Here is a 27433-nt window from a genome sequence, read left to right as displayed (position 1 = left end):
TAGCGTCCACGAGGTGCTCACCTGTAGATCTGTGAAGGTGGAGATCCTTGAGTTTATCTTCAGATATTCCAGACAGGTGGAGATCAGCTCAGACTGACCGTGACTGTGCAGAAACTGCAGTACGCTCCTTTAAACATGAGACTGACTCGTCAATATAATTGATCTTTATTGATTTCCAATGAATCTTTGAATCAAAGTGAAAGATTTAAGTGTCCAGACAGTTTAACAAACCCACCATGTAAATCAGACACAGCTGACGGACTACAACTCCCAGCTGACGGACTACAACTCCCAGCTGACGGACTACAACTCCCAGCTGACGGACTACAACTCCCAGCTGACGGACTACAACTCCCAGCTGCCTCAGCAGAAAAAGCTCAAAGATGAGGCCGACGCTGGATGAAAATGCAGAGTCAGTTTCTGCCCTTCAGGACTTTCCTATAATAAACCAAACTTTTGGTTTTCTCACATTTCTGACACGTTACCAGGAAAACACAAACATTCAGTTTTTCCTTCTTAAAGGACGAGAACGAGCTGAAGATCTCCGGGAGCAGAGTTAAAATCAGGTGGACTCCATCATCGATGGAAAAAGAAGCAAACTAAACTATTTGCTTATTTTCCTTCTACGTTAGTGAGTAAACCTTTAAATAAGAGAAGAAATGTCACCATTAAAGCCTTTTTCTCACATATATAAAAATATTTTAATGCTTCAGTTTTGACAGATGTCCGTCACAGGATACAGTTTAGAGCCAGCGTTTCCTCGCCTTCACTCCTCGTCCTGCTTCGGCTCTTTAAACTCTGTCTTTGTCAGTTCAGCTCCGGGTTTGGAGTCTCTGACATCGGATGGGGTCGGCGCCGGTTCTTTGGGCTCCATGTCAAACGTCAGGCTGCTCAATTCTGCCGTAATGTCGACCTCTGGCACCGGCGGCTCCTTCTGAGGAAGCAGGAAGTCCAGAGGCTCGAGGACTGTGGCGAGGTCGATGGAGCCCAGATGGCCGTACTTGTGCAGCTGGGTGGGAGGAACACCTGCGGAGAGACAACAGATTTGATTCAGACCAAACTCTGCTGCTCAGCACTTCTTAAGCTATTTTAGCCATTACAAAGAATAACTTTGAGAAGAGAGTCCAGGGCAAAAAAAGAAAAAGAGGTTAAAGATTTTTTCTCTTTTAAACTAATTTTGTGAAGTTTTCTTCTCATTGACTGATTGGACCAAAAGTTTAACTTTACTACACAAAAAAAGCTTGTGTGGTGATTTTGTGGTTTTATTAGTGCCCCCTACAGGCTGAAGCGGTCATTACTCCAAATTCAGACCATGGTTTCACAAATGTCCCAGTGGCTACGCCCATCTTTTATGTACAGTCTACCATGTACGTTCATGCGGTTTCCAGCCCGAGACCGAAGGTGACCAACAAGAACAACAACGCAAGGACAACAGTTTAAACTGAGACCGCATTATTGGAATAACGGCTTCACTTCCAGGCCCGTCGTTAAATGTCTTCAGCATCACCGCGTCCGTTTTAAACGAAGAAACAAACTCAGACGTTGCTGCGAGTCCTCACCCAGGATGAGAGCGAGCTGAGCCGGTGGAAACAGGACCTGCAGGCAGCGGTTCAGGAAGGGCAGCAGGTCTTCAGCGTACGCACAGCAGAACTGAATAAACAGCTCCTTCTCCCAGCTGCTGAAGGCCGTCTCCTCCGCCCGGTGAAACACCAGAATCTGACGGGTCACCTGACAAAAAACGACACCGTCAGCAGCTGTTAATCCAGCATCAGTCTGACTTTAACCCAGATTACACCAAAGATCCAGCTGCTCACCATCTTCAGGGCTTCCTCCAGGCATTTGGTGACATTCTCCACCACTCCGATGGGGCAGCAGAGGCGGAGGTCGTTGAAGGCGGTCAGGATGTTGTTGAGAAAGCAGGCGAGCGGCTGGAAGTCCAGCAGGGACATTGGGGGCTGCAGGGTGCCGGGCTGCGGGGCGGGGGCTACGACGGGGATGGTCCCTGCCAGCACTGAGGGCAGGGCGATGAGGGTGTACAGGTTCATGTCCTCCTGGAACTTTTCCACCGCCTCCTTCACGGCTCCGCGGAACGTGTCCACCGCCACCCGCTGGAACATGGGCGCCAGCTGCCCGCGGAAGTCCGCCCCCACCCTGCTGAAGGACAAACCGAAGTACATGCACTGACCCAGCAGGGAGTCCAGGCGGCTGCCCACACCCCGCTGCAGGTCCCTCTCTAAGGTCTCCAGGAACTCTGCCACCTTGTGCACCACCCAGCCGTGGAAGATGGCGCCCTCGTTCACAGCCATGAGCCCACCGGCGGGGGGCACTAGCGGGTCCTCGTCAGAGAAGATGGCTCTGTACTGGGTGATGATGTCAAACATGTGCACCCTGCAGGCCTCGATGGTCTTGGTGATGTGAAAGTAAGCATCGTTTTCAGGGATGGCGGCGAGGATGGAGTGCAGCCAAGTGCTGCGAGCCTGCAGGAACTTCACCCGCAGCTCCGCCTCCGTGAACACGTCCATGCGCCGCAGGTAACCGATGACGCGGAGGCACACGGGAAGCTGGGAGTTGCTGCGGAGCTGCTGCAACAGCTGGTTGAGCATCAGCTGAGCCGACTGACGCACTTCACGCACGATACCCTAAAGATGGAGAAGGTCAAAGGTTAGAGGAGCCGAAACATTAGATGTTCTCCACAGTGACCTTTTCTGTTTTATATCTCAGCAAAGAGAAAGTTTCTCAACTGTTTTTCTCCAGTTTTTGTCAATTTAGAGTTTAAACTAGCGATTTCCAGCCTGTACCTGAACCTGAGCCCCATCAACAACCTCCCGCAGTCACATTTTAGCTTTTTCACCTTCTCTGAAAGCCTGCTTTATTCCAGCTGGCCAACACCTGGAAGCCTGCTGAGGGGCAACACCCAGAGCTTGTTAGCTGTGCACGTAACAAAAGAAAACTGAGTATTCAGAGCGGTCTGGAGCCTGAGCTCTTTAATTCTCTTCACACGTGTAATTGTTTATTTGAACATTTTTTCTCCAACATCACACGACAGAAAATCAAAGAAAAGTAACGTTTATTTAGCCCTAACAGTTCATTTTCCTAAATAACATTTAGAGTTTCTGTAAGAGCCAATTAAAGGTTAATTTTATTGGTACTGGTAAAATGATTAGAGGAGAAATATATATGTTTGATGTTAAGAATATAATTCTAGTTGATTTTAAAATACTGTTTGTTAAATGTATAGAATAGAGAAGTGCAACATTCTAAAGCGCTTTTTAGTATTTTGAGCTTCCGGCGCACTGTAGTTACGTAGTTGAGGAGTTGGATAAGCTGGAAGCGACACAGTTTTTTGACCGAGTCTTGCCATGTAAACTAAAAGTGTCAATAAACATATTGTTTGCAAGAAGGATACTTGGACTTGCTCGCGTTTCAATGCATGTTGCCGGACTGACTCCTAACGGCGGTACAGAAGAGTGAAATAGGGACGGAGTGCCGCCGCTACATAAGTCAAAAAACTGAGCTTCACCGACATGTGGAGGATCGGCTGCACGGCGCTCGGACGGAAGGGAGCAACCTAACGGAAAGTAAGAGGCACTGCTTAAGGATGCTGGCACCGAACCGGATAATTCTTTGGATTATTCTGTAGAAGAAGGTAACAAACTCTCTTAGTACTTCGTGCAGTAAGAAGAAAAAGACGTTTTTTGGAGGCTTGTTAAGTCTGGTGGAAAACGAAAGTGAAACTTAACTGCGTGCTATCGTCAAACCCGATCTCTTTTTTCTTTCTTTGTCTGTGGGACTGCATGTTGTAAAACAAGATTTGATGCGGTCTATGCGGAGTTTTTGGCATGTTATGAAGATGGTTTACACTATGTCTATTAAAGATTCTAAGCAGAAGACAAATAGTGCATGCTAATTGAGCCAATAAACCCCTGCAACTTATAAGATGGCGGAGGAAAGAGAGGTGGGAAGAACATGCAAGTTAACAGAGAAAGCTTTGGAAGAAAAATTACACAGATGGATTGCCTTAAGAAGACGAACATTAGGAACAATCACAGGCAAAATAAAGGAGATAAAGATAATGATGAGTGATGCTCAGAACCTTCAAAATGTGAAAGAAATAATGGAAAGTGACTTTGCATTGGCTCTGAATGAGTTTCACAGTCACAATAACCAGGTTATGAGCCTTTTGTCTGAAGAAGAAAAAATATTTGACCAGGACAATTGGTTTGAGCCCAAAATGGCATCTATAAGAGAGTTTATGCAAACAACAAAGAAATGGATCGCAGAGGATCATAAGCATATGATTCCAAATGAAGCTGAGCAGCAGGAGCACATTACAGATGACTTGGAAGAAGCTGTTAACCCAGATGACAGCGCATCACAGGTTGGAGCTAGAAAGGATGCAGTTCATAGCTCGCGTGGGTCTCAAGTCAGCCGAGCATCTACAACATCTAGAGTTTCCTCCACTCGTGCTAAACAGGAGGCAGAACACGCAGCCTTGCTGGAACGAGCCGCAGCATTGAAGAAAAGGCAAGAACTTGAGTTGGAGTTGGCCAGGATTAGGCAACATCTTGAGCTGGAAACAGCAAGAGTCAAAGCGGAAAAGGAAGAGTTAGAGTTGGAGACTGCACTAGCGGAAAGTCAAGCAAAATTAAAGGTGCTCAAAGAATATGAAAGATCTGAAGATGGTCTGAGCAGTTATGTGTCAATACAAAGATCGCAAGGTCGAGAAGTTAAAAAGGAAAGAGTTGGCATAATGCTCCCACAACAAGCTGATGTGAGTAGTCACGCTAATTCACAAGTGCAAAACTCTCAGGTACCACAACTGTCTCATCCAGTCTCCACTCATGGGCTTAATGCTCACGTTGACAGAAGTGATGATCTATTGTCAGTCATGCAGAAACAGAATGTAATCACTGAGTTACTTGTGAAACAGCAGCAGTTGGCTCAGTTGCCATCAAAGGACATTCCGGTTTTTAAAGGTGATGCACTACAGTATAAGGCCTTCATAAGAGCCTTCGAACATGCAGTAGAGCAAAAGACTGATAACGAGCAAGATAAGCTGTATTTTTTGGAACAGTTCACTGCTGGCGAACCACAGGAGCTAATTCGCAGTTGTGTACACATGACTCCTAGCAAAGGTTACCGTGAGGCCAGACGGTTGCTACATAAGCACTATGGAGATGAGCTAAGGATCGCAAGCGCATTCATTGAGAAAGCACTCAAATGGCCGCAAGTGAAAAATGACGATGCAAAGGCATTAAATGCCTATGCTATGTTCCTGACTGGCTGTCGCAACACCATGGAGGATGTTGAATTTTTGGAAGAGATGGATAATCCAACCAATCTACGCACAGTGATATCCAAGCTGCCCTACAAAACCAGAGAACGTTGGCGCGTAGAAGCATTTGAACTCCAAGAAAAGAGGGGCAAAAGAGCAAGATTTGCAGATTTGGTGAACTTTATAGACCGCCAGGCTAAAATAGCTATGGATCCACTCTTTGGTAATATCCCAGACAACCGTGCAGCGACAAGTGGAAAGACTGACCAAAAGGAAAAATATCCAGCAAAGAAGGAGTTTCGAGGAAGCAGTTTTGCCACCAACATTTCCGCCGAGAACAAAAGACTGCAAAAAACAAACGTTAAAACTGAAAATTCAATCAAGACAGCAAGTGCCTTTGAGAAGCCATGTTTGTATTGTCAGCAGCCTCACACTCTTGCTTCTTGTGGAAAGATTAAGAATCAACCACACAAAGAACGTGTGGATTTCTTGAAGTCAAAGGGACTCTGTTTTGGATGTTTGGTTTCTGGGCATCTCAGCAAGTTCTGCAAGCGCAGAATGGAATGTAAAGAGTGTTCACTAAAGCACCCAGACATTCTGCACATGGGGAGAAAAGAAAGTTCTGTGGAAACAGAAAGGGAGGATGTTACTGATGGTAATGAGGCACCTTGTGCTCAAGTTCCTGTCAGTCAAGAGACTTGTGGGCTTACAGGGGCTGGAGAAGAGGAGTGTGTGCTCTCTATAGTACCAGTCAGGATCAAATCTAAAATGAGTGATAAATATATAGAGACATATGCCTTTTTGGACCCGGGAAGCACGGCAACATTCTGCACGGAAGATCTACAAAGGAAACTGAATGTTAAAGGAAAGCCTACACGGATACTTCTAAGTACCATGAGTCAAGAAAAACCAGGAGAACAGAAACTCATGAACAGTTTTGTTATATCAGACCTGGAAGTGTGTGGGTTGGAAGATTCCAAGTTCGTTGACTTACCCAAGGTGTTCACTCACACTAGTATACCTGTGAGTAGTGGAAACATACCCAAGCAGTCAGACATCCAGAAGTGGCCTTATCTACATGAAGTGAGGCTACCAGAGATAGAGGCTAATGTAGACCTGCTTATAGGAGCCAACTGTGCAAAAGCAATGGAGCCATGGCGTGTCATTAATGGACAAAATGGAGGTCCTTATGCAGTGAAGACCACCATTGGTTGGGTTGTGAATGGACCCATAAGAAAAGAACTAAATGACTCAGAAAACAAAGAACCGCATTTCTCAGTGAGCCGAATCTCCTTAGTGGAAGTTGAGAAGCTACTGGTCCAACAGTATAACATCGATTTTTCAGAACGTAATTATGATGACAAAGAGGAAATGTCACAAGAAGACAAACAGTTTCTACGAGCGGTAGAAAAGACAACGACCTTCGAAAATGGACACTATAACATTGGATTGCCACTTAAGAATGAGAATCTTCAAATGCCAAACAACCATTGTGTTGCGGAGCAGCGGATAGCATGTTTGTTCAGAAAGTTTAAGAAGAATCCTCAGTTTTTTGAAGATTATAAGTGCTTCATGGAAAACATCATCACCAAGGGCTATGCAGTTCCAGTGCCAGACCACCAGTTGAGCCGTGACGACAACAGAGTGTTCTATATACCACACCATGGGGTGTATCACCCGAAGAAGAGAAAGTTACGGCTCACAGAGCCGAAGAAGGACCCCAAAGGAGCGGCACTGCAAAAGAACTACGAGAGACCCACGACCACCTGCAGATCGCAGAGGTACGGCACACTGAGAGACAGGAGAAAATACTCCAGATACTGCAAGTACTGACTCCTGGATTTAAAGTTTTATACATGAGCCACTGGTTTCATTCATCAAACACTCAGATCACATGTCATATATATAATATATATATAATATATATATAATAAATATATAATAAATATATATATATATATATATATATATATATATATATATATATATATATATATATATATATATATATATATATAAAAAAATCTTATTTGACTTCAGTGGAAAAGTTTCGCTTCCAGATTCTTTAATAAAAGTAAATAAAGTAAAAAATTTGCAGTTTTTCTTCTAAAAACAAACAAACAAATGTTTGTGATGTCATCAGGTTTGTTACGTTTCGGTGTTGTCAGTGTGTTGTTTTTGGCGTGACTGTTATGTGTTTCCTGTTTACTTTGAAAGTCTGTGTTATCTTAGTGTTTTCAGTTTACGTTTCCCTGTCTCGTCAGGTCTAATTTGCCCCAGCTGTGTTTCCCTCCTGTGGTCCATTCCCTAATTGCTCCTTCTATGTATTTAAACCCTGTGTTTCAGTGTGTCATGGTCGCGATCTCCCCCGTGTTGTAAATAGTTTGGTGTTTTGTTGTAAATAAATAGTTTGTTGTAAATAGTTGTGACTGGGTTTGTTAATACTTTCGTCATGGGATATTTTCGTTTTGGGATTTTGGTGGAGAGCCTTCGTGGTTTTATTTTCCTTATCTTTGTTTTTCTACGTTGCACCCCGGTTGCCTAGGCCGGGGTGTAACATATGGGGGCTCGTCCAATCGCTGAGGGGTCCGAGGACCGCTTCAGCCGTCCGCCGTCGCTGGAGGGTCCGAGGGAGGGACCGCTTCAGCCGTCTGTCTTCGCTGGAGGGTCCGGGATCGCTGGAGGGTCCGAAGGAGGGACAGCTTCGGCCTTCTGTCTTCGCTGGAGGGTCCGAGGACCGCTTCAGCCTCCGTCTGTCTTCGCTGGAGGGCCCGGGGACCGCTCCAGCCTTCATCCGCCTTCGCTGGAGGATCCGAGGGACCGCTCCAGCCTTCTGCAGCTGGTGGGCTGCGTGTCCGTGTGTGCAGCTGGTGGGCTGCGTGTCCGTGTGTGCAGCTGGTGGGCTGCGTGTCTATGTGTGCAGCTAGTTAGCTGCTCGTCTGTCTTCGCTGGAGGATCCGTGGGACCGCTCCAGCCTTCATCCGCCTTCGCTGGAGGGTCGGTGGGACCGCTCCAGCATTCATCCGCCTTCGCTGGAGGGTCCGAGGGACCGCTCCAGCCTTCGTCGTCTGCTGGAGGGTCAGTGGGACCGCTCCAGCCTTCATCAGCTTCGTCTGCCTTCGCTGAGGGGAGGGTCCGTGGGACCGCCCCAGCCTTTGTTGTCGCTGGAGGGTCCGTGGGACCGCTCCAGCCTTCATCCGCCTTCGCTGGAGGGTCCGTGGGACCGCTCCAGCCTTCGTCGTCTGCTGGAGGGTCAGTGGGACCGCTTTTTGGGTGGGGGGAACTGTTACGTTTCGGTGTTGTCAGTGTGTTGTTTTTGGCGTGACTGTTATGTGTTTCCTGTTTACTTTGAAAGTCTGTGTTATCTTAGTGTTTTCAGTTTACGTTTCCCTGTCTCGTCAGGTCTAATTTGCCCCAGCTGTGTTTCCCTCCTGTGGTCCATTCCCTAATTGCTCCTTCTATGTATTTAAACCCTGTGTTTCAGTGTGTCATGGTCGCGATCTCCCCCGTGTTGTAAATAGTTTGGTGTTTTGTTGTAAATAAATAGTTTGTTGTAAATAGTTGTGACTGGGTTTGTTAATACTTTCGTCATGGGATATTTTCGTTTTGGGATTTTGGTGGAGAGCCTTCGTGGTTTTATTTTCCTTATCTTTGTTTTTCTACGTTGCACCCCGGTTGCCTAGGCCGGGGTGTAACAGGTTGAAGCACCGTTCAGAGTCTGACAGGCGGAGCCCCGAAGGGGAGAGGCGGAGCCCTAGCGAGGACGAGGCGGACGAGAAGCTGTCGTCTGCTGAGATCCACAACGCCGAGGACTACAAGGCCATCTTCCAGCCAAAGAGCGCCATCTGTAGGTGGACCCGGAGCATCGCAGCTCAGATGTTGAATAACGAATACAGTTATACGTACATACAACGAGATCTGTGAAATATTGCTATTGAAAAGGACGCTGAGTTCATCTTTAATCAACACTGCACCAACAAAATCTGTGTTTAGTTTCCCCGAAAGCTTCTATTTCCTCACCTGTTGATCCACCTGCAGCATCGCCATCAGTTCTGCTCTGGCTGATTTTGAGAAGCAGGCCATATTTGAAAAGTGAGAGGAGTAAACATTACTCGCTGTAAGAGCCAAACAGGATGGGAGGATCTGATTGGTTCTTTGTGCCTTTTTAAAATATTCATCCTAATGAGGACAAAGACACTCTCGTCATTTCTTCTTTTGTTTTCATGTCGTCACATTTATTTTGCAGTCTGAGCTCCTCGTTCTCCTCTCTTCCAGCTCGCACTCCTCCTAAGATGTCGGAGCCTTTTCCCGCTCCTCCAGAGGACGGTGAGTCCAGCACAGCTTCACGTTTCTGTGAGACATCAGGAGACGACGCGCCTCCGACGTTTCAGTTTATAGATGAAACACGAACAATAAATCACGTGTTCGACAGTGAAAAACACACGACACAAAAACACACGACAGAGGTGTTTCAGCTCCTGTTTTGTGGTTACTGGGTCATTTCCTGATGATTTCTTCTTCTGCTCAGAGTCCATTTTGGCGATCAGCCGGCAGCTGAAGGACATCAAGTCTAATTTTCCTGATAAACAGCAGGTCAGTGAACGCAGCAGCCGTGTGTCTGTGTGGAAACATGGACGCCTTAGGACAGCGGACTATAAATGCAACGAACCTATCAGAGCTTGGGTTGGGTGAGAGCTGAAACATCCTGAAGCACCTCAAAATTAAACTCTGTGACGGCCCTGGCAAATCTACACATCCTAAACAAATCTCTGCACCTGCAAGCCGCTTTGCAGCCCACCTTCTCCTATTCCGCCAGCCTGAGGAACTGAGCAGGTGTCAACAGGTGACATCAAGTCGGAGCCAATTACTGCAGGTAGAAATGATCATTCACCTTTTGTCTAAAGCCTTCCTGACTGATGCGATCCTTAAATGTGATTTAAGCTGTGTGGGAACATTGGAGGCATAGACAGGAAATGAGGTTTAATCACAAACTCAGCTCAGTTTGTCCAGTTATTTGAGTCTGAAAGTGGTGCTAGGGGAAAAAAGTGGTTAATTCAGTCATTTTATTAACGCCCTTTAGATTAACTCAACTCACCTCTTGGTCATGTCATTTTCAAATCTACAGTGATGGTGTGTCAAACACTCCTTTTTACTGCTCTTTTAAATATTTGTGTCCACACGATGCCGACGTAGGCTTCCAGCACTTGGCCAGTAAAGCTAGTTTCTCTTCTAGTAAGGACATATTCAGTTTCCACAAGTCTTTTTTTTCTAGCTTTTTGTAGAGCTTCTCATATAATCCTCTGTCTAAAACCAGAGATCGTCTACATTACACAGCATATAGAAAAAACACAGTAGCTCCATTTTAATTGTTGTAATTTCAACAGTTATTTAGCTGATTTTAGTTTTGTAGTCCCTTCAGTTTGTGTTTTAAGGGTATCAATCTGTTTTAAAGTGCTTTTATAACTTGTTAAAAGTGTTTTATATTAAATAAATTCGAGTTAAGTAAGTAAAAATTATATGAATCTTCATGATGTTCAAACAGTTGAAACTGAGGCTTGAGCTTCTCTAACATCTTTTTGTTGTTTCTGGGTTTTTGTTTCTCTGCATGCTGTCAATTAGAGGCCGAAGAGCTAATGAAGCTGGTCGGCTTTGATCTGATCGCCACACAGAGACGTTTACGGGATCGAAGCGTCTGAAATCCTCCTGAAAAGGATCGTGTTTTTACATTTTCCCTCATAAACATCTGTCTGACTGCAGCTTTCAATATTTGCCATGTCGTTGTCGTTAGAATGCAAACACCCTGTTGACACTTTACTCACGCAGGAAGCTGCATGAATATTTAATCGCCTGTAATATAAAGACTGCGAGCACTCGTGTGTCGCCTGTTTCCAGCCTGCGGAAAACAGAAAAACAACAGGGAGCATTAAAGCTAACCTCTGGGCCCTCAGTCAGTTCATTACAAGCAGACGAAGCGAGAGACAACAGAGCAAATAAACAGAACAACAGCGAGTCTTCCAACATGGCAGGTTCAAAGGTGATTTAAGGAAACAGCACTTTGTAACGCGCTGTTCACACAGTCGCCCTCGACTCTGTAAAGGCAGTGTGGTTATTATAATACAGAGGAAATGCTCAAATCTGCTGAATGTTTCATATGTTCTTCACTTTATTAAAGCCAGTCCTGTAGTGATGTGCAGCTGGCTGGTTTTTCAAGTGTTCAGGCTTTTTAATGCTTTTGTGATCAAAGTGTCCAAAGAGGTCACGCAGCACAGCCTCGGGTCTTTATTGCTAACTATAATCATTACTAAGACAGCAGCTTCACTTTAATTATGATATTTATCTTATGTAAAACCAACAAAAAAGTGAAGCCAACGATGAAGTGCCAAACTCTGCAGTTCCTCTAACGTCCACCGGAGGCTCCAGCACTGAGTCAGTCCCCATAGATAGGGATGGGTATCGTTGAAGTTTTATCCAATACCAGTACCAAACCGGTACTTTTGAAACGGTGCCGGTGCTTAAAGAATCAAGAACACAAACTTTGTCCCAAAACCTCTCATGTTTAGCTGTTTTTTTGTAAAAAGATAACAATGTTAGCCTTTTCTGCAGCTATGGGGGATTTATGGCATCACTCTTGGCTGGAAGCAGTGCTTAAACAATGGAAAAAACACAAACTTTGTCCAAAAACCTCATGTTTAACTGTTTCCCAATTTTTCTTTGGTCATTTTAGCCTTTTTGGCCAGCGTGCAGGGAGTATCTGCCATCAAACAAGAGGACAGCCGCATGTAGCTATGATGATGTTTGCTAGTTCACCTTACATGCATTAATGTAATAACGTGGTTAGCCTACTCAACGTAAATTACACACGAACAACATTAAGCTACTCACGCAGAGAAGAACGGCTGCTGCTGCATCATCATCCTCATCATTTCTGCTACACTGGCAGGGCTAGGGGCCAGGACTCTATTTTTCGGGTTTTTGGGGGATGTTGCAAACTCCGGGTCCGATAACAGGCACCACACCCGCAGTAGATGTGCTCGGTGTGAGGTCTCGCAGCAAGCTATCAAATACGGCGCATTTCTCGGCTTTTAAAAAAAACGCTATGCGTTGCCAGGTGTTTCATCAGATTTGAGGTGTTACCTCCTTTGACAGTATCACAGTATCAGCTTAAAGCACTTGTTGCAGGCTGCTGAGTTTGCATCTTTTGCTGTGAAATACAGCCAGACTTTGACCGCTTCGCCTTGGGCATTTTTAATCTGTAGCTCTGCTCTAAAAGAACGGACGTACCTGGGCCTGCCTACTACGCTCGCAAAGGTAAGTGTAGTGTGCAAGTGTATGACATCTCAGTAAAAAAAAAGGACCAAAATGAAGCCTGAACTTCGGCCTCTGTGATCGTTTTAATTATCCAGTTGTTCAGTGATGACGCGACGAATCCTACTTCCGGGTCTAAAGTAGTCTGCGTTTAATATGGCTTTTGTGTTGTTAACATGTTTAATGTTATGTATTTTCTTCTATTTGATCTCAAAAAGCTCCTAAAACAGTCAGCGACCACTGTTGACCTCCCTCGGCTTTTATTACCGCTAATCATTTATTTAAGCTCAGTTTTTAAAACCTTACGATGTAACTACAGCCCAGCCCATGCAGCAGTATATGAATGACTAACCTCGTATTGTGGATGGATTATCTCAGTTGTTCTCCTGGCTGAAGTTTGGTCCTTTTACAGCATCCTGCCATGCGATTACATTTGTTCCTGACCACCGAGAACACTCACATTAACTTTTATCGAGTGGAAAAAAAGTTAGCTTGTTTATATTATGCTAACATAGCTGTGTCGCTAGCGGTCACGTAGCACATCATTATATACCAGCTAGCCCAACTTCAGTAACCCTACAAACGTCACTGCTGTTTAGTTTTCTGTCTTCATTTATGCTGGAAGTGATAGCAGAGCTGTACATTTTAATTTGTTTCCAAAACCCCGCAGTCAGGACATGCTATATTGTATTTAGATAGAAGCTAGCGAGCTAACTCCCTGCTAACTTCTAACTCCGTTAAATGTCATAAATTCCGTTTTCATGGATGCCTGGATGTTAAACTCAATTGTTACACCTGGTAGAGCAGAACGCTGATCATTTTATTAAAGATGAAAGACTTTAGACAGTTTTTCAACTCTCAGTAATCCCATAGTGATCGTTTGATATATGGACCTGCAGCGGAGTTTAGACCCAGACACGGCTAGTGACGTCAGACTGAACAACCGGATAGCACGAAAAAATACTAGCATTTCTCAGAAACGTAGGTTAGATTACAGCTAATGCTAACCTGATGACTGGACAGACGTCAGGCTGTTAAACATAAAAACCTTTGTGTGTTGTTGCTGTTTGGGGATTTCCTCTATCTTTCAACTCGAGACTCGAGGTGGAGAGATTGAACCAAATATCGATAATATCGATACTGGCATGAACAGATGTAGCCCACTGAGTGGGTTAAATACGTTTTGTTTTTTTTTTTTAAATGAAACATTGCCATGGAAAGTGTCTGAACCTTTTTGTGTTGACTGTTACATCTGTTTTGTTTATAGCACATTTGACCCAGAGTGCTTCAGAGGCGGGCACAATTACGTTCCAGCTCTCCTAAAAAACTAAATATATAAAAAGCTGAAAGGCGTATTTTATTATATTAACTATAGGGCTGTGTATCATCACTGATTTCTTGAATCAATTCAATTCAAATGGATTTGAATCTGGGAAATTTTGCCTCAGACAGTCAGAAATATTATAATTCTGATCACTAGTATTAGTATTTATTTATTTATTGTCATTGTCAAGAACAATGAAATTGCGTTTGGGGCTTCCATACAACCCCCCAAAAAAAAAAAAAAAAAAAAAAAAAGAAGAAGAAAATAATAAATAAATACCCCTTAAAACCCAAGTGTACACTAATCAGTACATATACATATTTTACATATATAAAAAGAAAGCTGACATTTGTGAGACTTTATCAGAGCTGTGAGCATCACAGCAGATGCCTTTGTGTCAAAGTAACTGAAGACAAAACAGAAAAACATGAAGGAAATTTTCCTGGTCTGGCTTTTTCTAACAGATAACCTTAAAAATATTCTGCAGACGAACAGAAACGGAAGAAAACCATGAATCAACATCTGAACATTACCTGATGCTGCTGAAGTGAAGCAGAGCAAAGTTAAAGAAGTTTCTATTAGAGATACAGTTAAACATTTTGCATAATTTAAAAAGTTGAGCCTAGATAGCTAGCTAGCCTGGATAGATTTGAAAACGCGTCCACACTAGTGTTTTCAATCGTTTTCACAGAGTTGTGCGTCCACATTGAAACAGCCGAAAACGCTTACGGTTCCAGTCCTGCGCATGTGTAAAATGCAAGAAGATTCGACCTGCCTCATTTCTGTCTGCCGCTTATTTACTTTCCGGCTCTTTGAAACGTCGCAGCAAAATGTTGAGGAAAAGCAGCGAGTTTTTTAAATGGACTAACAATGAGGTGGAGTTGTTGCTCCGAGTAACACAAAAGTACAAAGTTGCCAAAGCGAGTGAGAATTACAGAATTTGAAAAAAAATAGTGATGGGATTTCCAGCTCTTTTTAGAGATCCGGCTCTTTCGGTTCGGCTCACTAAAAAGAGCCGGCTCTTTCGGCTCCGAACCGGCTCTTCAGGTTGTTTTGTTGCTTTAGTTAATTTATTATTAACAATAATATAAAATTATGCACAAAAGGAATTACTAACGTAAAAAAAAGTGGTTTTATTTATATATAAATATATGCGGTGGCCCCTAGAGACAAAACACGTACAAACTCCAAAACACATTTCTAGCATGAACTGAACTTCCAAAGCAGAGCTACTAGATCACTTAAATTACACAATTGAAAGCATGTGTGTATTTGTGTATTTATACACAGGCACTCATATATATTCAAATAATTTAAAAAAAAAAAAGTTCATTTACCTGTTACTACCACACACCAAATCCGGTCGTTGGTACTTGCTGGCTTGTGTAGCCAGTAGGTAACAAAAGCTCAACACTGCGCCCAGCATCCTGGAGCACTTCTGTTGATTTTGTACGTGTTTTGAGTTTTTATGTGCTCCTGAGTTTTTACGTGCTTCAGAGTTTGTACGTGTTTTGGAGTTTGTACGTGTTTGTACATGTTTTGGAGTTTGTACGTGTTTTTACGTGTTTTGGAGTTTGCACGTGCTTCAGGGTTTGTACGTGCTTCAGAGTTCGTACATGTTTTGGAGTTTTGTACGTGTTTGTACATGTTTTGGAGTTTGTACGTGTTTTTACGTGTTTTGGAGTTTGCACGTGCTTCAGGGTTTGTACGTGCTTCAGAGTTCGTACGTGTTTTGGAGTTTTGTACGTGTTTGTACGTGTTTTGGAGTTTGTACGTGTTTTTACGTGTTTTTGAGTTTGTACGTGCTTCAGGGTTTGTACGTGCTTCAGAGTTCATACGTGTTTTGGAGTTTTTACGTGCTTTGTCTCTAGGGGCCACCGTAAATATACTTTTATTTATTCACTCCACATAAAATGTAATAAATAAATCATAATACAAAAATCAACTATTCACATTTCAACTTTTAACTATTTAAATTTTCAGCTTTTTCCTTTTACAAATTTAAAGTGAAACAACACAAAACACCGCAAACCACAACACAATTAAATATAACTTATAATATGAAAACAAAAAGAACATGCATATTCTCTGTCATGCATGAACTTTCTGAATCCTTTATCATCTGCAACTGAGTATAGTTGTGGATGATTACTATCCGGTTGTTCAGTGATGACGCGACGAATCCTACTTCCGGGTCTAAAGTAGTCTGCGTTTAATATGGCTTTTGTGTTGTTAACATGTTTAATGTTATGTATTTTCTTCTATTTAATCTCAAAAAGCTCCTAAAACAGTCAGTGATCACTGTTGACCTCCCTCGGCTTTTATTACCACTAATCATTTATTTAAGCTCAGTTTTTAAAACCTTAGGATGTAACTACAGCCCAGCCCATGCAGCAGTATATGAATGACTAACCTCGTATTGTGGATGGATTATCTCAGTTGTTCTCCTGGCTGAAGTTTGGTCCTTTTACAGCATCCTGCCATGCGATTACATTTGTTCCTGACCACCGAGAACACTCACGTTAACTTTTATCGAGTGGGAAAAAAAGTTAGCTTGTTTATATTATGCTAACATAGCTGTGTCGCAATCACGTAGCACATCATTATATACCAGCTAGCCAAACTTCAGTAACCCTACAAACGTCACTGCTATTTAGTTTTCTGTCTTCATTTATGCTGGAAGTGATAACAGAGCTGTACGTTTTAATTTGTTTCCAAAACCCCGCATTCAGGACATGCTATATTGTATTTAGATAGAAGCTAGCGAGCTAACTTCCTGCTAACTTCTAACTCCGTTAAATGTCATAAATTCAGTTTTCATGGAGAGGAGGTGGAGGTAAGTGACGGAAGTGAGAGGTAAGTGACGGAAGTGATGTTGTAGGTGACGTCAGACGCCGGAGATTTTGGCGGAGAAAAAGCAAATGGTAGCATAGAGTTTAACAAAGGTTTTCCAAGCTTCAGTATTTCCAAATATACACTGTTAGACATTTTATTGTATTTTTACATTAACTTACTGGCAACACTATTGCCAGTAAGTTACTGTAATTACTAATCTACAGTATCTTTACTGTTGTGATGTTTTACAGTTCAACCACTTTACTGTAAACATATATTACAGTATAACAGCTTTACTGTAAACGTGGTTTACAGTTAGAAAGACTTACTGTGATTAAGTTTTATAGTATCACTGTACTGCAAATGTGGTTTATGGTATAACACTGTAATTGTGTTTTACAGCATATAAAATAATATTAACATTCATATTCAATATTAGAACATTTACAAAAAACAATATAATTCAATAAAGTAGTCTCAGAATAGTGAATTAAACCAACATTTATTGTTGATATTTTTTTAACAAGAAAAACATTTTTCAACTGAATAAAAACAATGCCAATAACCAAAATAAATAGAAGCGTACATGAAAACTACACAGTCCTTCACCTTTCTGTGTCTGATTTTTTTTAAGGAAAACAGTTTTTCATTCCACTAAAAACAGGACAAACCCACCAGCATGAACATTAAATAAACTATTACAATTGTAAAACAAAAATCATTTACAAAATGTAATAATTATCAGTGGGTCCCAGGAAATAGAATGTGACATGGGATTTAGATTTCCGTTACCAGGATGGTCGGGTTCAGCGTAGTCTTCATCACCACCTGTCAAAGACACATCATCAATATTCATGTTTGCTCAGGTTATTCACTTGTTCACATCTGTCTGAGATCATTCATACTGTTGTATGGATGTGTGTACAGTATGTATATAATTATCAGCTATGTAAAAGATATTATCATCTCTGTTCTTACCTAGTTGGAAGTCCTCCATTCAAACTCAGAGAGCCGCTGGAGGAAGGTGGTGATCCGAGGGCTGATGCTTGTAACCTTCCTCTTTACGACACGACCTGTCTTGCGGCTTGTACCAAGTTTTGCAGGGCATTTTGTTCCCATGTCTGGATTGATCCTCACAAAGAACCTTTTAACGGAAAAAAGGCTGCTTTAATTTCAAAATTAAAACATACGTTACAGCAATCACCTATATGTTTCTGCAACTGTAGTCAAGCTATCACATATATTTCATTCTTAAATGGTGTAAAGTATTTACCTCTGTATCATCTCCAGTGTGATGGACGCTGACTCCTGATACTCAAGGTTGAAAACGTAGTATGACGCAAAGAAGACAGCAAGGGTGCTGGCAAAGTCATGCATCTGCTCAGGCTCATAAAATACCTTGCCCCCCAAACTGATCATCCAGCGGCTTGCAGACATGAAATTATTCCCTAAAAACAGACAAGAGTCCAATAAGACAATGTGCTCACCCTTACAAATAAGGTTTCCACAAGAATGCTGGATAGCAGGCCTCACACTGTACAAAAATAGAATCCACACGGTTTGCTGCTATTTCTCTTATTATTTATTATCTAATGAAAATTATGATCAATTACAGGAAAAAACTGCCTTTATGTCTTTGCATTTTGGCCTGTGCTGAAATGTCATTAGAGACTACACCTTCAAATAAATCATGACCCAAACATGGGGGAAGCCCAGTACAGACATGAAAACATTTCAGAGAATTGAAAGGTGAGTCAAACTTTACCCCCTGTACCATGTCTTGGTCAGTGGTGGATAGCTGTTGTACACTCTCCTTGTGACCAGTGATGGTTCTTTTTGGACCAAGCTTTAGTGGTGTCTTTTCAAAGTCTGTCCTTTCAATCAAGCAGTATCTACAAAAATGCGTACTACAACTGAAGTTTTCAGTGAAACCACCTAAGCAGTGTGAACCAAGATTATCTCCACAAATGGAAATCAAGGCCGCTTTGAGGGTATTTCCATCATCTGTCTCAATCCCTGTATCTTCTAGATCTTTAAGGTCTGTGATAATACTTGAGAAAACTTTCTCCTGACCAAATGTCTTGAAGTCCCTTTCTCTGCACAGCATCACCAACTGCATGGGATCAACTGAAGAGCGATTGTGTGGCTGGACCTCACCTAGACTCATGTAAACCCCCAAAACTTTATGTTTTTTCTTCCCTGACCCAAGAGGATTCACAACCTCAAATCCATCCTGGTAAAGGATGATGGACAATGAAGAAGGATTGTCTTTTAACAGAGCATTTTCTTTTACATTTCTTCCATCTGCCACATCCTCTACAACCATGTTGGAAGAGGTATGATTTTTGGATTGGTGATATTGCTCTTTAACACTTGACTGTCTAAGGAGTGATTTTAATGTCTCTTTGATGGAAATGTACTGGCAAAAGCATTCCTTTCCAGCAGCATCACTTCCCAGATAAATCTGGGTGGGTTCAACATAGTCAAAATACTGCTTGTAAAATTTTCCCATTGTTTTGTCAGATCTGAGTATTCCTTTGTTGTATATTGTGAAGACATCCTCTTTAGAGAGATTTTGAATAATCATTTCTATCTCAGTTTGTGGTATGTCTAGCTCAGAAAGCTTGCCCTTCAACTTGTCAAAAACATCTGCCATAGAAGTGCTATGGACATGCAGAAATCCATCAAGAATACATTGTATTGTGCTCGCTGGCAACAGCATCTGGACTTGCATTTTCAGGTAGAAAAGAGCCAAATTATGTAAAAATGTCTCTTGTTGATTATCACACTCCTCTAGATGATCACATGGAGTTGGAGTCAGATTCTCCTCAGAAGGCTGAGTACAGTCTATATTTTCGGGGAGAGTTGACACCTGAGTTGTTATCACCGGCTTATGTTTCCTGGATAAATGTGTGGCAAAAGATGAGCGCACTCTGAAATGTTTGTGGCAGTCATCATAAGGACAGACAACTTTCTTGCCATCTTTAATATGAAATCTCAAATGAGTGCATAATGCTGAAAAATTCTCTGCCACATAGAAACATGCCTCAACTCCACAAGCAAGATTTCCTTTAAAATGGGTGTGTTTAGTCTGAGCCCTGCGATAGCGGTGGTTCCTGTGCATATGGGATCTGAATGCAGAAAATGTTCGATAGGAAGAAGGACATTGCTCTATTCCACATGTGAATCGATAATTAGCTGTGTGCTGATGTTTCTTCGTATGATAACAAAATTGTCTTAATTCTGAACAAAAAATACCACAAAATTTACACCTGTACATGGCTGCATGTGTCTGAATTTGAATTTCCAAAAAAATGTTGTCTACCTTTATTCTCACTAAATATGTCTTTTTACCTGCTGTTTTGTCTTGTCTGTCAAAGAACTGAGGCTACATCCCACTGTCAGCGCGGCCAGCAAGGGCAGGAGGACAGCAATGCACCACACTGGGCGGGAAAAGACAGAGAGAAAACTGTTAATTTAACGTTGCATTTATTTAACCCTTGAAAAATATATTTACATAAGTAAATAAAAGAAAAAAAACACACAACCCATCTTTTCCAGAATAATTCAACTAATTCCCTTTTGACCAACCTAACACAGACATTACATGGTTTTCATATGAAAAAGACCCTGGATGACGTTGTATTAAAGGAAAAAAAACATGCTCCCCTTCCCACTTAAAAAAATAATAAATATTAAACTTAGGTTGGAGTTCCTCGCGCCACCAACCTAACGTTATATTAACTTTTTGTTGTTGTGTACTGCAGCTCACACAAAATTAAATAAAGCAGGCTAACCTACATGAGCAAGCTCAAAACTGGATAAGATTGTTTTAGCAGTCTCTAAATTTCCAAAAAAAAAGTTGTCTTACTTTATTCTCATTAAATGTGTATTTTTACCTGCTGCTTTAGCTGAAGCTAAATGTCCCACTGTTAGCGTGGCCAGCTTCTCAATAGTCATAGAACAGAAGCGCAGGAGGACAATGCACCACACTCGGCGGGAAAAAGACAAAGACTGTCGTTGTGCCTGTGTTCTTCGCCCCTCCCCGTGGAAAATATATATCTAAATATTTATTTGAATAAGAAAAGAAAAAAACACAAACAACCTATTTTTTCCAGAATAATTCAGCTAATGTGCTATTTCGACCAAGCTAACACCGAATTTAAGCCCCCCCTCCCCCCACACACACACAAAATATATATGCTCTTAAAAATTAATAAACGAGTATGTTAGGTAGGAGAGTCCTTTGCATTACCTTATGACGTCCCGTTTGCAGTTTCCACACAGAGGTCCAACAATAACGAGGTGCAAAATCTTTTGTCCTCTCGAGCATATCATAAGGAAGAGTTAACAAAGTTGGCCTGTCTTTCCTCTCCTGTCAATCACTGGATCACAGGTCATGTCAGTCAGGATATGGAGTGGTGGTTGGTAGAGATAGGTTGGTGGGCGGGGCCAGCATGCATTCAGTGTGTGTTTCACTAAGTTGGGTTGACTAGTTCCCAGAAGAGTTCTGTACATGTAAATGAGCAATTCAGTTACTGCTCGACTGAGAAGCCTCCGCCAAATTATTACAATATTCTCCACTGACTGAAGTTCGCCTTTGGCAACGCAGTGGCAAGCACACATTTGCAGCAGCTGTGCATGTGCATACAACTGCATGCAGCAGATTAGATGATCAGAATTCTTGAACCTTACACACAGGCAAGTCCCCTAAAAAGTCAAAACCATAATACTTTCACTGGTATCATACTGACAAATGGCATAGGTTGGAGGAAAATCTGGAAATGGTTGGCAGTGAAAGAGTTAAAATGTAATGCACTATTGCAACCAACCACTGAAAGAGAAAAAATACACAAACAGTATGATGAACCATTCAAATCACATAATACAGTAGCACTACTGCTAATGTGTTAACGGTAGGTATAACTACTACCGCAATTTTAAAAAATACAGTAAGTAAATGTAAAAAACCTTAATATACCCATAATGCAAAGCAAATTACAGTAATTAACTGTAGAAATGTTTTCAGGTAAGTTACTGGGCATTTTGTGGTATTTTACTGTGAAAAATACAGCAAAGGTTAACAGTGTACTAATCAATTGTCATATAACTAACAACATCTGTTTTATCATCTCTAACACCCTGGAGGACAACGGGGAGAGTTTAGACGCTCTCCAAGATTACATCGACCGCTGTTTTCAAGATTTAGTAATGCATAAGGCCCAGAGTGCATCTTCCCCGGCCAAAATCGAGACGCCGTCATCGAAGAGAAGTCGCCAGGCAGACTCCCCCGGTACAACATCGCCTGCCGGCAAAGACATCGCAGAAATCCTGGAGTCCATCGACAAGCGATTGTCCAGTTTCGATGCGAGGCTGTCCCTGGTGGAGATCTTACACCGGGAATTTAAATCTCTGAGAGAATCCCTGGAATTCAGCCAGCGGCAGGTGGAAACGCTTGCCGCTGAAAATGCCACGCTACGGGAGTCGGTTAAATCTCTCACCGATAACGTGACCCAGCTAAACATTGAAAATAAAAAAATAAAAGAGTCCGTTATCGATTTACAAGCCCGTAGCATGAGAGATAATCTTGTGTTTTCTGGTATTCCAGAAACTGCCGGAGAGGACGCAGAGGCAACGGTGAAAAGCTTCATTAAAATCCACCTGAAGCTGCCGGAGGACACCGTAAAGAACATCGACTTCGATAGAGTACATCGCTTGGGGGGCGCGCGGTCGCGGACCGGGAGACCACGGCCTATTGTGGCCAAATTCAGCCAATTCAAACAAAAGGAACAGGTGAAGAGTCGCGGCAGAGAGCTGAAAGGAACGGACTTCAGCGTGAACGACCAGTTCCCCAAAGAGATCCTGGAACGACGCAAGGTCCTGTTCCCAGTTCGACGTAGCTTTATCCAGAAAGGCTCCCGGGAGCGGCACTGCGAAAGAACTACGAGAGACCCACGACCACCTGCAGATCGCAGAGGTACGGCACACTGAGAGACAGGAGAAAATACTCCAGATACTGCAAGTACTGACTCCTGGATTTAAAGTTTTATACATGAGCCACTGGTTTCATTCATCAAACACTCAGATCACATGTCATATATATATAATATATATATAATATATATATAATAAATATATATATATATATATATATATATATATATATATATATATATATATATATATATATATATATATATATATAAATCTTATTTGACTTCAGTGGAAAAGTTTCGCTTCCAGATTCTTTAATAAAAGTAAATAAAGTAAAAAATTTGCAGTTTTTCTTCTAAAAACAAACAAACAAATGTTTGTGATGTCATCAGGTTTGTTACGTTTCGGTGTTGTCAGTGTGTTGTTTTTGGCGTGACTGTTATGTGTTTCCTGTTTACTTTGAAAGTCTGTGTTATCTTAGTGTTTTCAGTTTACGTTTCCCTGTCTCGTCAGGTCTAATTTGCCCCAGCTGTGTTTCCCTCCTGTGGTCCATTCCCTAATTGCTCCTTCTATGTATTTAAACCCTGTGTTTCAGTGTGTCATGGTCGCGATCTCCCCCGTGTTGTAAATAGTTTGGTGTTTTGTTGTAAATAAATAGTTTGTTGTAAATAGTTGTGACTGGGTTTGTTAATACTTTCGTCATGGGATATTTTCGTTTTGGGATTTTGGTGGAGAGCCTTCGTGGTTTTATTTTCCTTATCTTTGTTTTTCTACGTTGCACCCCGGTTGCCTAGGCCGGGGTGTAACATATGGGGGCTCGTCCAATCGCTGAGGGGTCCGAGGACCGCTTCAGCCGTCCGCCGTCGCTGGAGGGTCCGAGGGAGGGACCGCTTCAGCCGTCTGTCTTCGCTGGAGGGTCCGGGATCGCTGGAGGGTCCGAAGGAGGGACAGCTTCGGCCTTCTGTCTTCGCTGGAGGGTCCGAGGACCGCTTCAGCCTCCGTCTGTCTTCGCTGGAGGGCCCGGGGACCGCTCCAGCCTTCATCCGCCTTCGCTGGAGGATCCGAGGGACCGCTCCAGCCTTCTGCAGCTGGTGGGCTGCGTGTCCGTGTGTGCAGCTGGTGGGCTGCGTGTCCGTGTGTGCAGCTGGTGGGCTGCGTGTCTATGTGTGCAGCTAGTTAGCTGCTCGTCTGTCTTCGCTGGAGGATCCGTGGGACCGCTCCAGCCTTCATCCGCCTTCGCTGGAGGGTCGGTGGGACCGCTCCAGCATTCATCCGCCTTCGCTGGAGGGTCCGAGGGACCGCTCCAGCCTTCGTCGTCTGCTGGAGGGTCAGTGGGACCGCTCCAGCCTTCATCAGCTTCGTCTGCCTTCGCTGAGGGGAGGGTCCGTGGGACCGCCCCAGCCTTTGTTGTCGCTGGAGGGTCCGTGGGACCGCTCCAGCCTTCATCCGCCTTCGCTGGAGGGTCCGTGGGACCGCTCCAGCCTTCGTCGTCTGCTGGAGGGTCAGTGGGACCGCTTTTTGGGTGGGGGGAACTGTTACGTTTCGGTGTTGTCAGTGTGTTGTTTTTGGCGTGACTGTTATGTGTTTCCTGTTTACTTTGAAAGTCTGTGTTATCTTAGTGTTTTCAGTTTACGTTTCCCTGTCTCGTCAGGTCTAATTTGCCCCAGCTGTGTTTCCCTCCTGTGGTCCATTCCCTAATTGCTCCTTCTATGTATTTAAACCCTGTGTTTCAGTGTGTCATGGTCGCGATCTCCCCCGTGTTGTAAATAGTTTGGTGTTTTGTTGTAAATAAATAGTTTGTTGTAAATAGTTGTGACTGGGTTTGTTAATACTTTCGTCATGGGATATTTTCGTTTTGGGATTTTGGTGGAGAGCCTTCGTGGTTTTATTTTCCTTATCTTTGTTTTTCTACGTTGCACCCCGGTTGCCTAGGCCGGGGTGTAACAGGTTGAAGCACCGTTCAGAGTCTGACAGGCGGAGCCCCGAAGGGGAGAGGCGGAGCCCTAGCGAGGACGAGGCGGACGAGAAGCTGTCGTCTGCTGAGATCCACAACGCCGAGGACTACAAGGCCATCTTCCAGCCAAAGAGCGCCATCTGTAGGTGGACCCGGAGCATCGCAGCTCAGATGTTGAATAACGAATACAGTTATACGTACATACAACGAGATCTGTGAAATATTGCTATTGAAAAGGACGCTGAGTTCATCTTTAATCAACACTGCACCAACAAAATCTGTGTTTAGTTTCCCCGAAAGCTTCTATTTCCTCACCTGTTGATCCACCTGCAGCATCGCCATCAGTTCTGCTCTGGCTGATTTTGAGAAGCAGGCCATATTTGAAAAGTGAGAGGAGTAAACATTACTCGCTGTAAGAGCCAAACAGGATGGGAGGATCTGATTGGTTCTTTGTGCCTTTTTAAAATATTCATCCTAATGAGGACAAAGACACTCTCGTCATTTCTTCTTTTGTTTTCATGTCGTCACATTTATTTTGCAGTCTGAGCTCCTCGTTCTCCTCTCTTCCAGCTCGCACTCCTCCTAAGATGTCGGAGCCTTTTCCCGCTCCTCCAGAGGACGGTGAGTCCAGCACAGCTTCACGTTTCTGTGAGACATCAGGAGACGACGCGCCTCCGACGTTTCAGTTTATAGATGAAACACGAACAATAAATCACGTGTTCGACAGTGAAAAACACACGACACAAAAACACACGACAGAGGTGTTTCAGCTCCTGTTTTGTGGTTACTGGGTCATTTCCTGATGATTTCTTCTTCTGCTCAGAGTCCATTTTGGCGATCAGCCGGCAGCTGAAGGACATCAAGTCTAATTTTCCTGATAAACAGCAGGTCAGTGAACGCAGCAGCCGTGTGTCTGTGTGGAAACATGGACGCCTTAGGACAGCGGACTATAAATGCAACGAACCTATCAGAGCTTGGGTTGGGTGAGAGCTGAAACATCCTGAAGCACCTCAAAATTAAACTCTGTGACGGCCCTGGCAAATCTACACATCCTAAACAAATCTCTGCACCTGCAAGCCGCTTTGCAGCCCACCTTCTCCTATTCCGCCAGCCTGAGGAACTGAGCAGGTGTCAACAGGTGACATCAAGTCGGAGCCAATTACTGCAGGTAGAAATGATCATTCACCTTTTGTCTAAAGCCTTCCTGACTGATGCGATCCTTAAATGTGATTTAAGCTGTGTGGGAACATTGGAGGCATAGACAGGAAATGAGGTTTAATCACAAACTCAGCTCAGTTTGTCCAGTTATTTGAGTCTGAAAGTGGTGCTAGGGGAAAAAAGTGGTTAATTCAGTCATTTTATTAACGCCCTTTAGATTAACTCAACTCACCTCTTGGTCATGTCATTTTCAAATCTACAGTGATGGTGTGTCAAACACTCCTTTTTACTGCTCTTTTAAATATTTGTGTCCACACGATGCCGACGTGTGCGTTTGTTCTGGAGCGTTTATTAAAAAGTAATTACAAAACAAAAACAGCAAGCAGAGTTTGATCATCAGGTCAACACACAGCAGCTCATCGCGTTTCTAAGCATTCCTGTTTACTACAGCTACAGCTAACAGTCCACTTCGCACCAAGTCAACAGCTACACGTGTTCTGTCTCAGGTCAAAGGTCACCAGTGGCTTCCTGGAGGTTTTTGTTTTCTCCAAACAGGTGAAGAGACGACAGCAGAAGCACACAGAGAAGAAATGAGTTTAGATACGATTCGAGTCTTTTTGTTCTTCAAGCTGAAGGAAGTTTGAAATAAAAGGAACGTCCACCGGAGCAGAAGACTGAGACGCGATGTACAGATTTCCTCGTATTGCTCACGTCCTATTGGACAGCTTGGGATCAGTGGAGTACCCTGATTGGATAAAGGAGGAAAGCCTCCAGAAACTACAGATGGGAACACAACACACATGAAAAAAAACCTTAAAATTTATCTAAACTTTATGAAGAAAAAAAGTACACTTTAAGGTTTCAGCCTGAAAATCCTCCATCGAACACGGTGCAGAGAAAAAAAGATTAAAAACAGATGGAGACAAAAAAAATTAAATTTGGATCACAAAAAAAACAAAAGCGGAAAAATTCATGTGCCCGTATTCTCCAAAAGAAAAAAATTAAAGCATGTCAAACATAAATATACAAACACATTATGCATCTATGCACATCATCAGCCACGTTCGGGTTAGAAAATGATCTAAAAGTTTAAAGTGCAACAAAGAAACAATGAGAAATACTGATTGGAGAGCAGATACTGATTTCAGGGTTAATAAGGATTTTTTTGAGTCCCGACGGAGGAGCGCGAGTCCTGTCAGCTCATATCAGACGTCACAGCAGTCCAGACGTTTGGCCATCGTCTCATAACAGTCTGTCCAGATTTAAGACCGTCCTGTCCTGTAAAGTTTCCATCGGTCTTTGATCGCTTTTGCCGCTCCTGTCGTTGGCTAAGAAGGAAATAAATCCAGGAAGAGCAGCAGAGGCCTCAGGGTGCTGGCTGACACCCTGCAGCGACGGCGCGGCGTCCGTCAGGCCGTCAGCTTCAGTCGTCCTGCAGAGAAACGAGAGCGTCAGCCAGCAGTCATGTGACCCTTTAACTCACCATGTCCACACTACTGACAATAAATGTGAAAACATGTTGTTTCTCTTCATTTCGCTCTTTCTAGAGCTGATCACAAAGTTCTTACACTGTGAAGCGACTTCGTCAGCAGTTTACAAAGCATCCCGACAGCTCCTGCAGACTCTCCTCTAACGCCTCTGCACGGAC

The 27433-nt window shown here is 43.1% G+C and overlaps 2 protein-coding genes and 1 long non-coding RNA gene across 4 annotated transcripts; 2 read left to right on the top strand and 1 right to left on the bottom strand.

Moving 5' to 3' along the window:
• Window positions 1-152: 152 nt before the first annotated feature.
• On the bottom strand, window positions 153-3526 carry LOC146639243 (conserved oligomeric Golgi complex subunit 8-like). Its single transcript, XM_085351071.1, has 4 exons — window positions 3521-3526; window positions 1815-2639; window positions 1560-1728; window positions 153-1026 (listed from the first exon to the last, which is right to left on the bottom strand). The coding sequence occupies exons 1-4, from the start codon at window positions 3524-3526 to the stop codon at window positions 767-769; spliced, it is 1260 nt and encodes a 419-aa protein (XP_085207197.1). The 3' UTR covers window positions 153-766.
• On the top strand, window positions 3173-10523 carry LOC146639242 (uncharacterized). Of its 2 annotated transcripts, XM_085357506.1 has the most exons (4): window positions 3173-7056; window positions 8974-9122; window positions 9551-9601; window positions 9804-10523. In XM_085357506.1, exons 1-4 carry the CDS (start codon window positions 3938-3940, stop codon window positions 9965-9967), a joined length of 3483 nt encoding a protein of 1160 aa, XP_085213632.1. In that variant the 5' UTR covers window positions 3173-3937; the 3' UTR covers window positions 9968-10523. The 2 variants fall into 2 exon arrangements, with proteins under 2 accessions (XP_085213632.1, XP_085213555.1); XM_085357429.1 differs by lacking the exon at window positions 9804-10523 and having other exon boundaries at window positions 9551-9792.
• Window positions 10524-24622: 14099 nt separating this feature from the next.
• Window positions 24623-26067, top strand: LOC146639241 (uncharacterized). The gene is made up of 3 exons (XR_014906133.1): window positions 24623-24769; window positions 25198-25248; window positions 25451-26067. It is a non-coding gene; the product is annotated as an uncharacterized LOC146639241 (long non-coding RNA).
• Window positions 26068-27433: the final 1366 nt, after the last annotated feature.

This window comes from Diplotaxodon limnothrissa, linkage group LG1, assembly GCF_057381915.1.
Source record: "Diplotaxodon limnothrissa isolate DT_005_m linkage group LG1, D_limnothrissa_male_GT1.1, whole genome shotgun sequence".
Taxonomy (NCBI): domain Eukaryota; kingdom Metazoa; phylum Chordata; class Actinopteri; order Cichliformes; family Cichlidae; genus Diplotaxodon; species Diplotaxodon limnothrissa.
The sequence above is the reverse complement of the archived record's forward strand: the minus strand, read 5'-3'. Positions and strand labels throughout refer to the sequence as shown.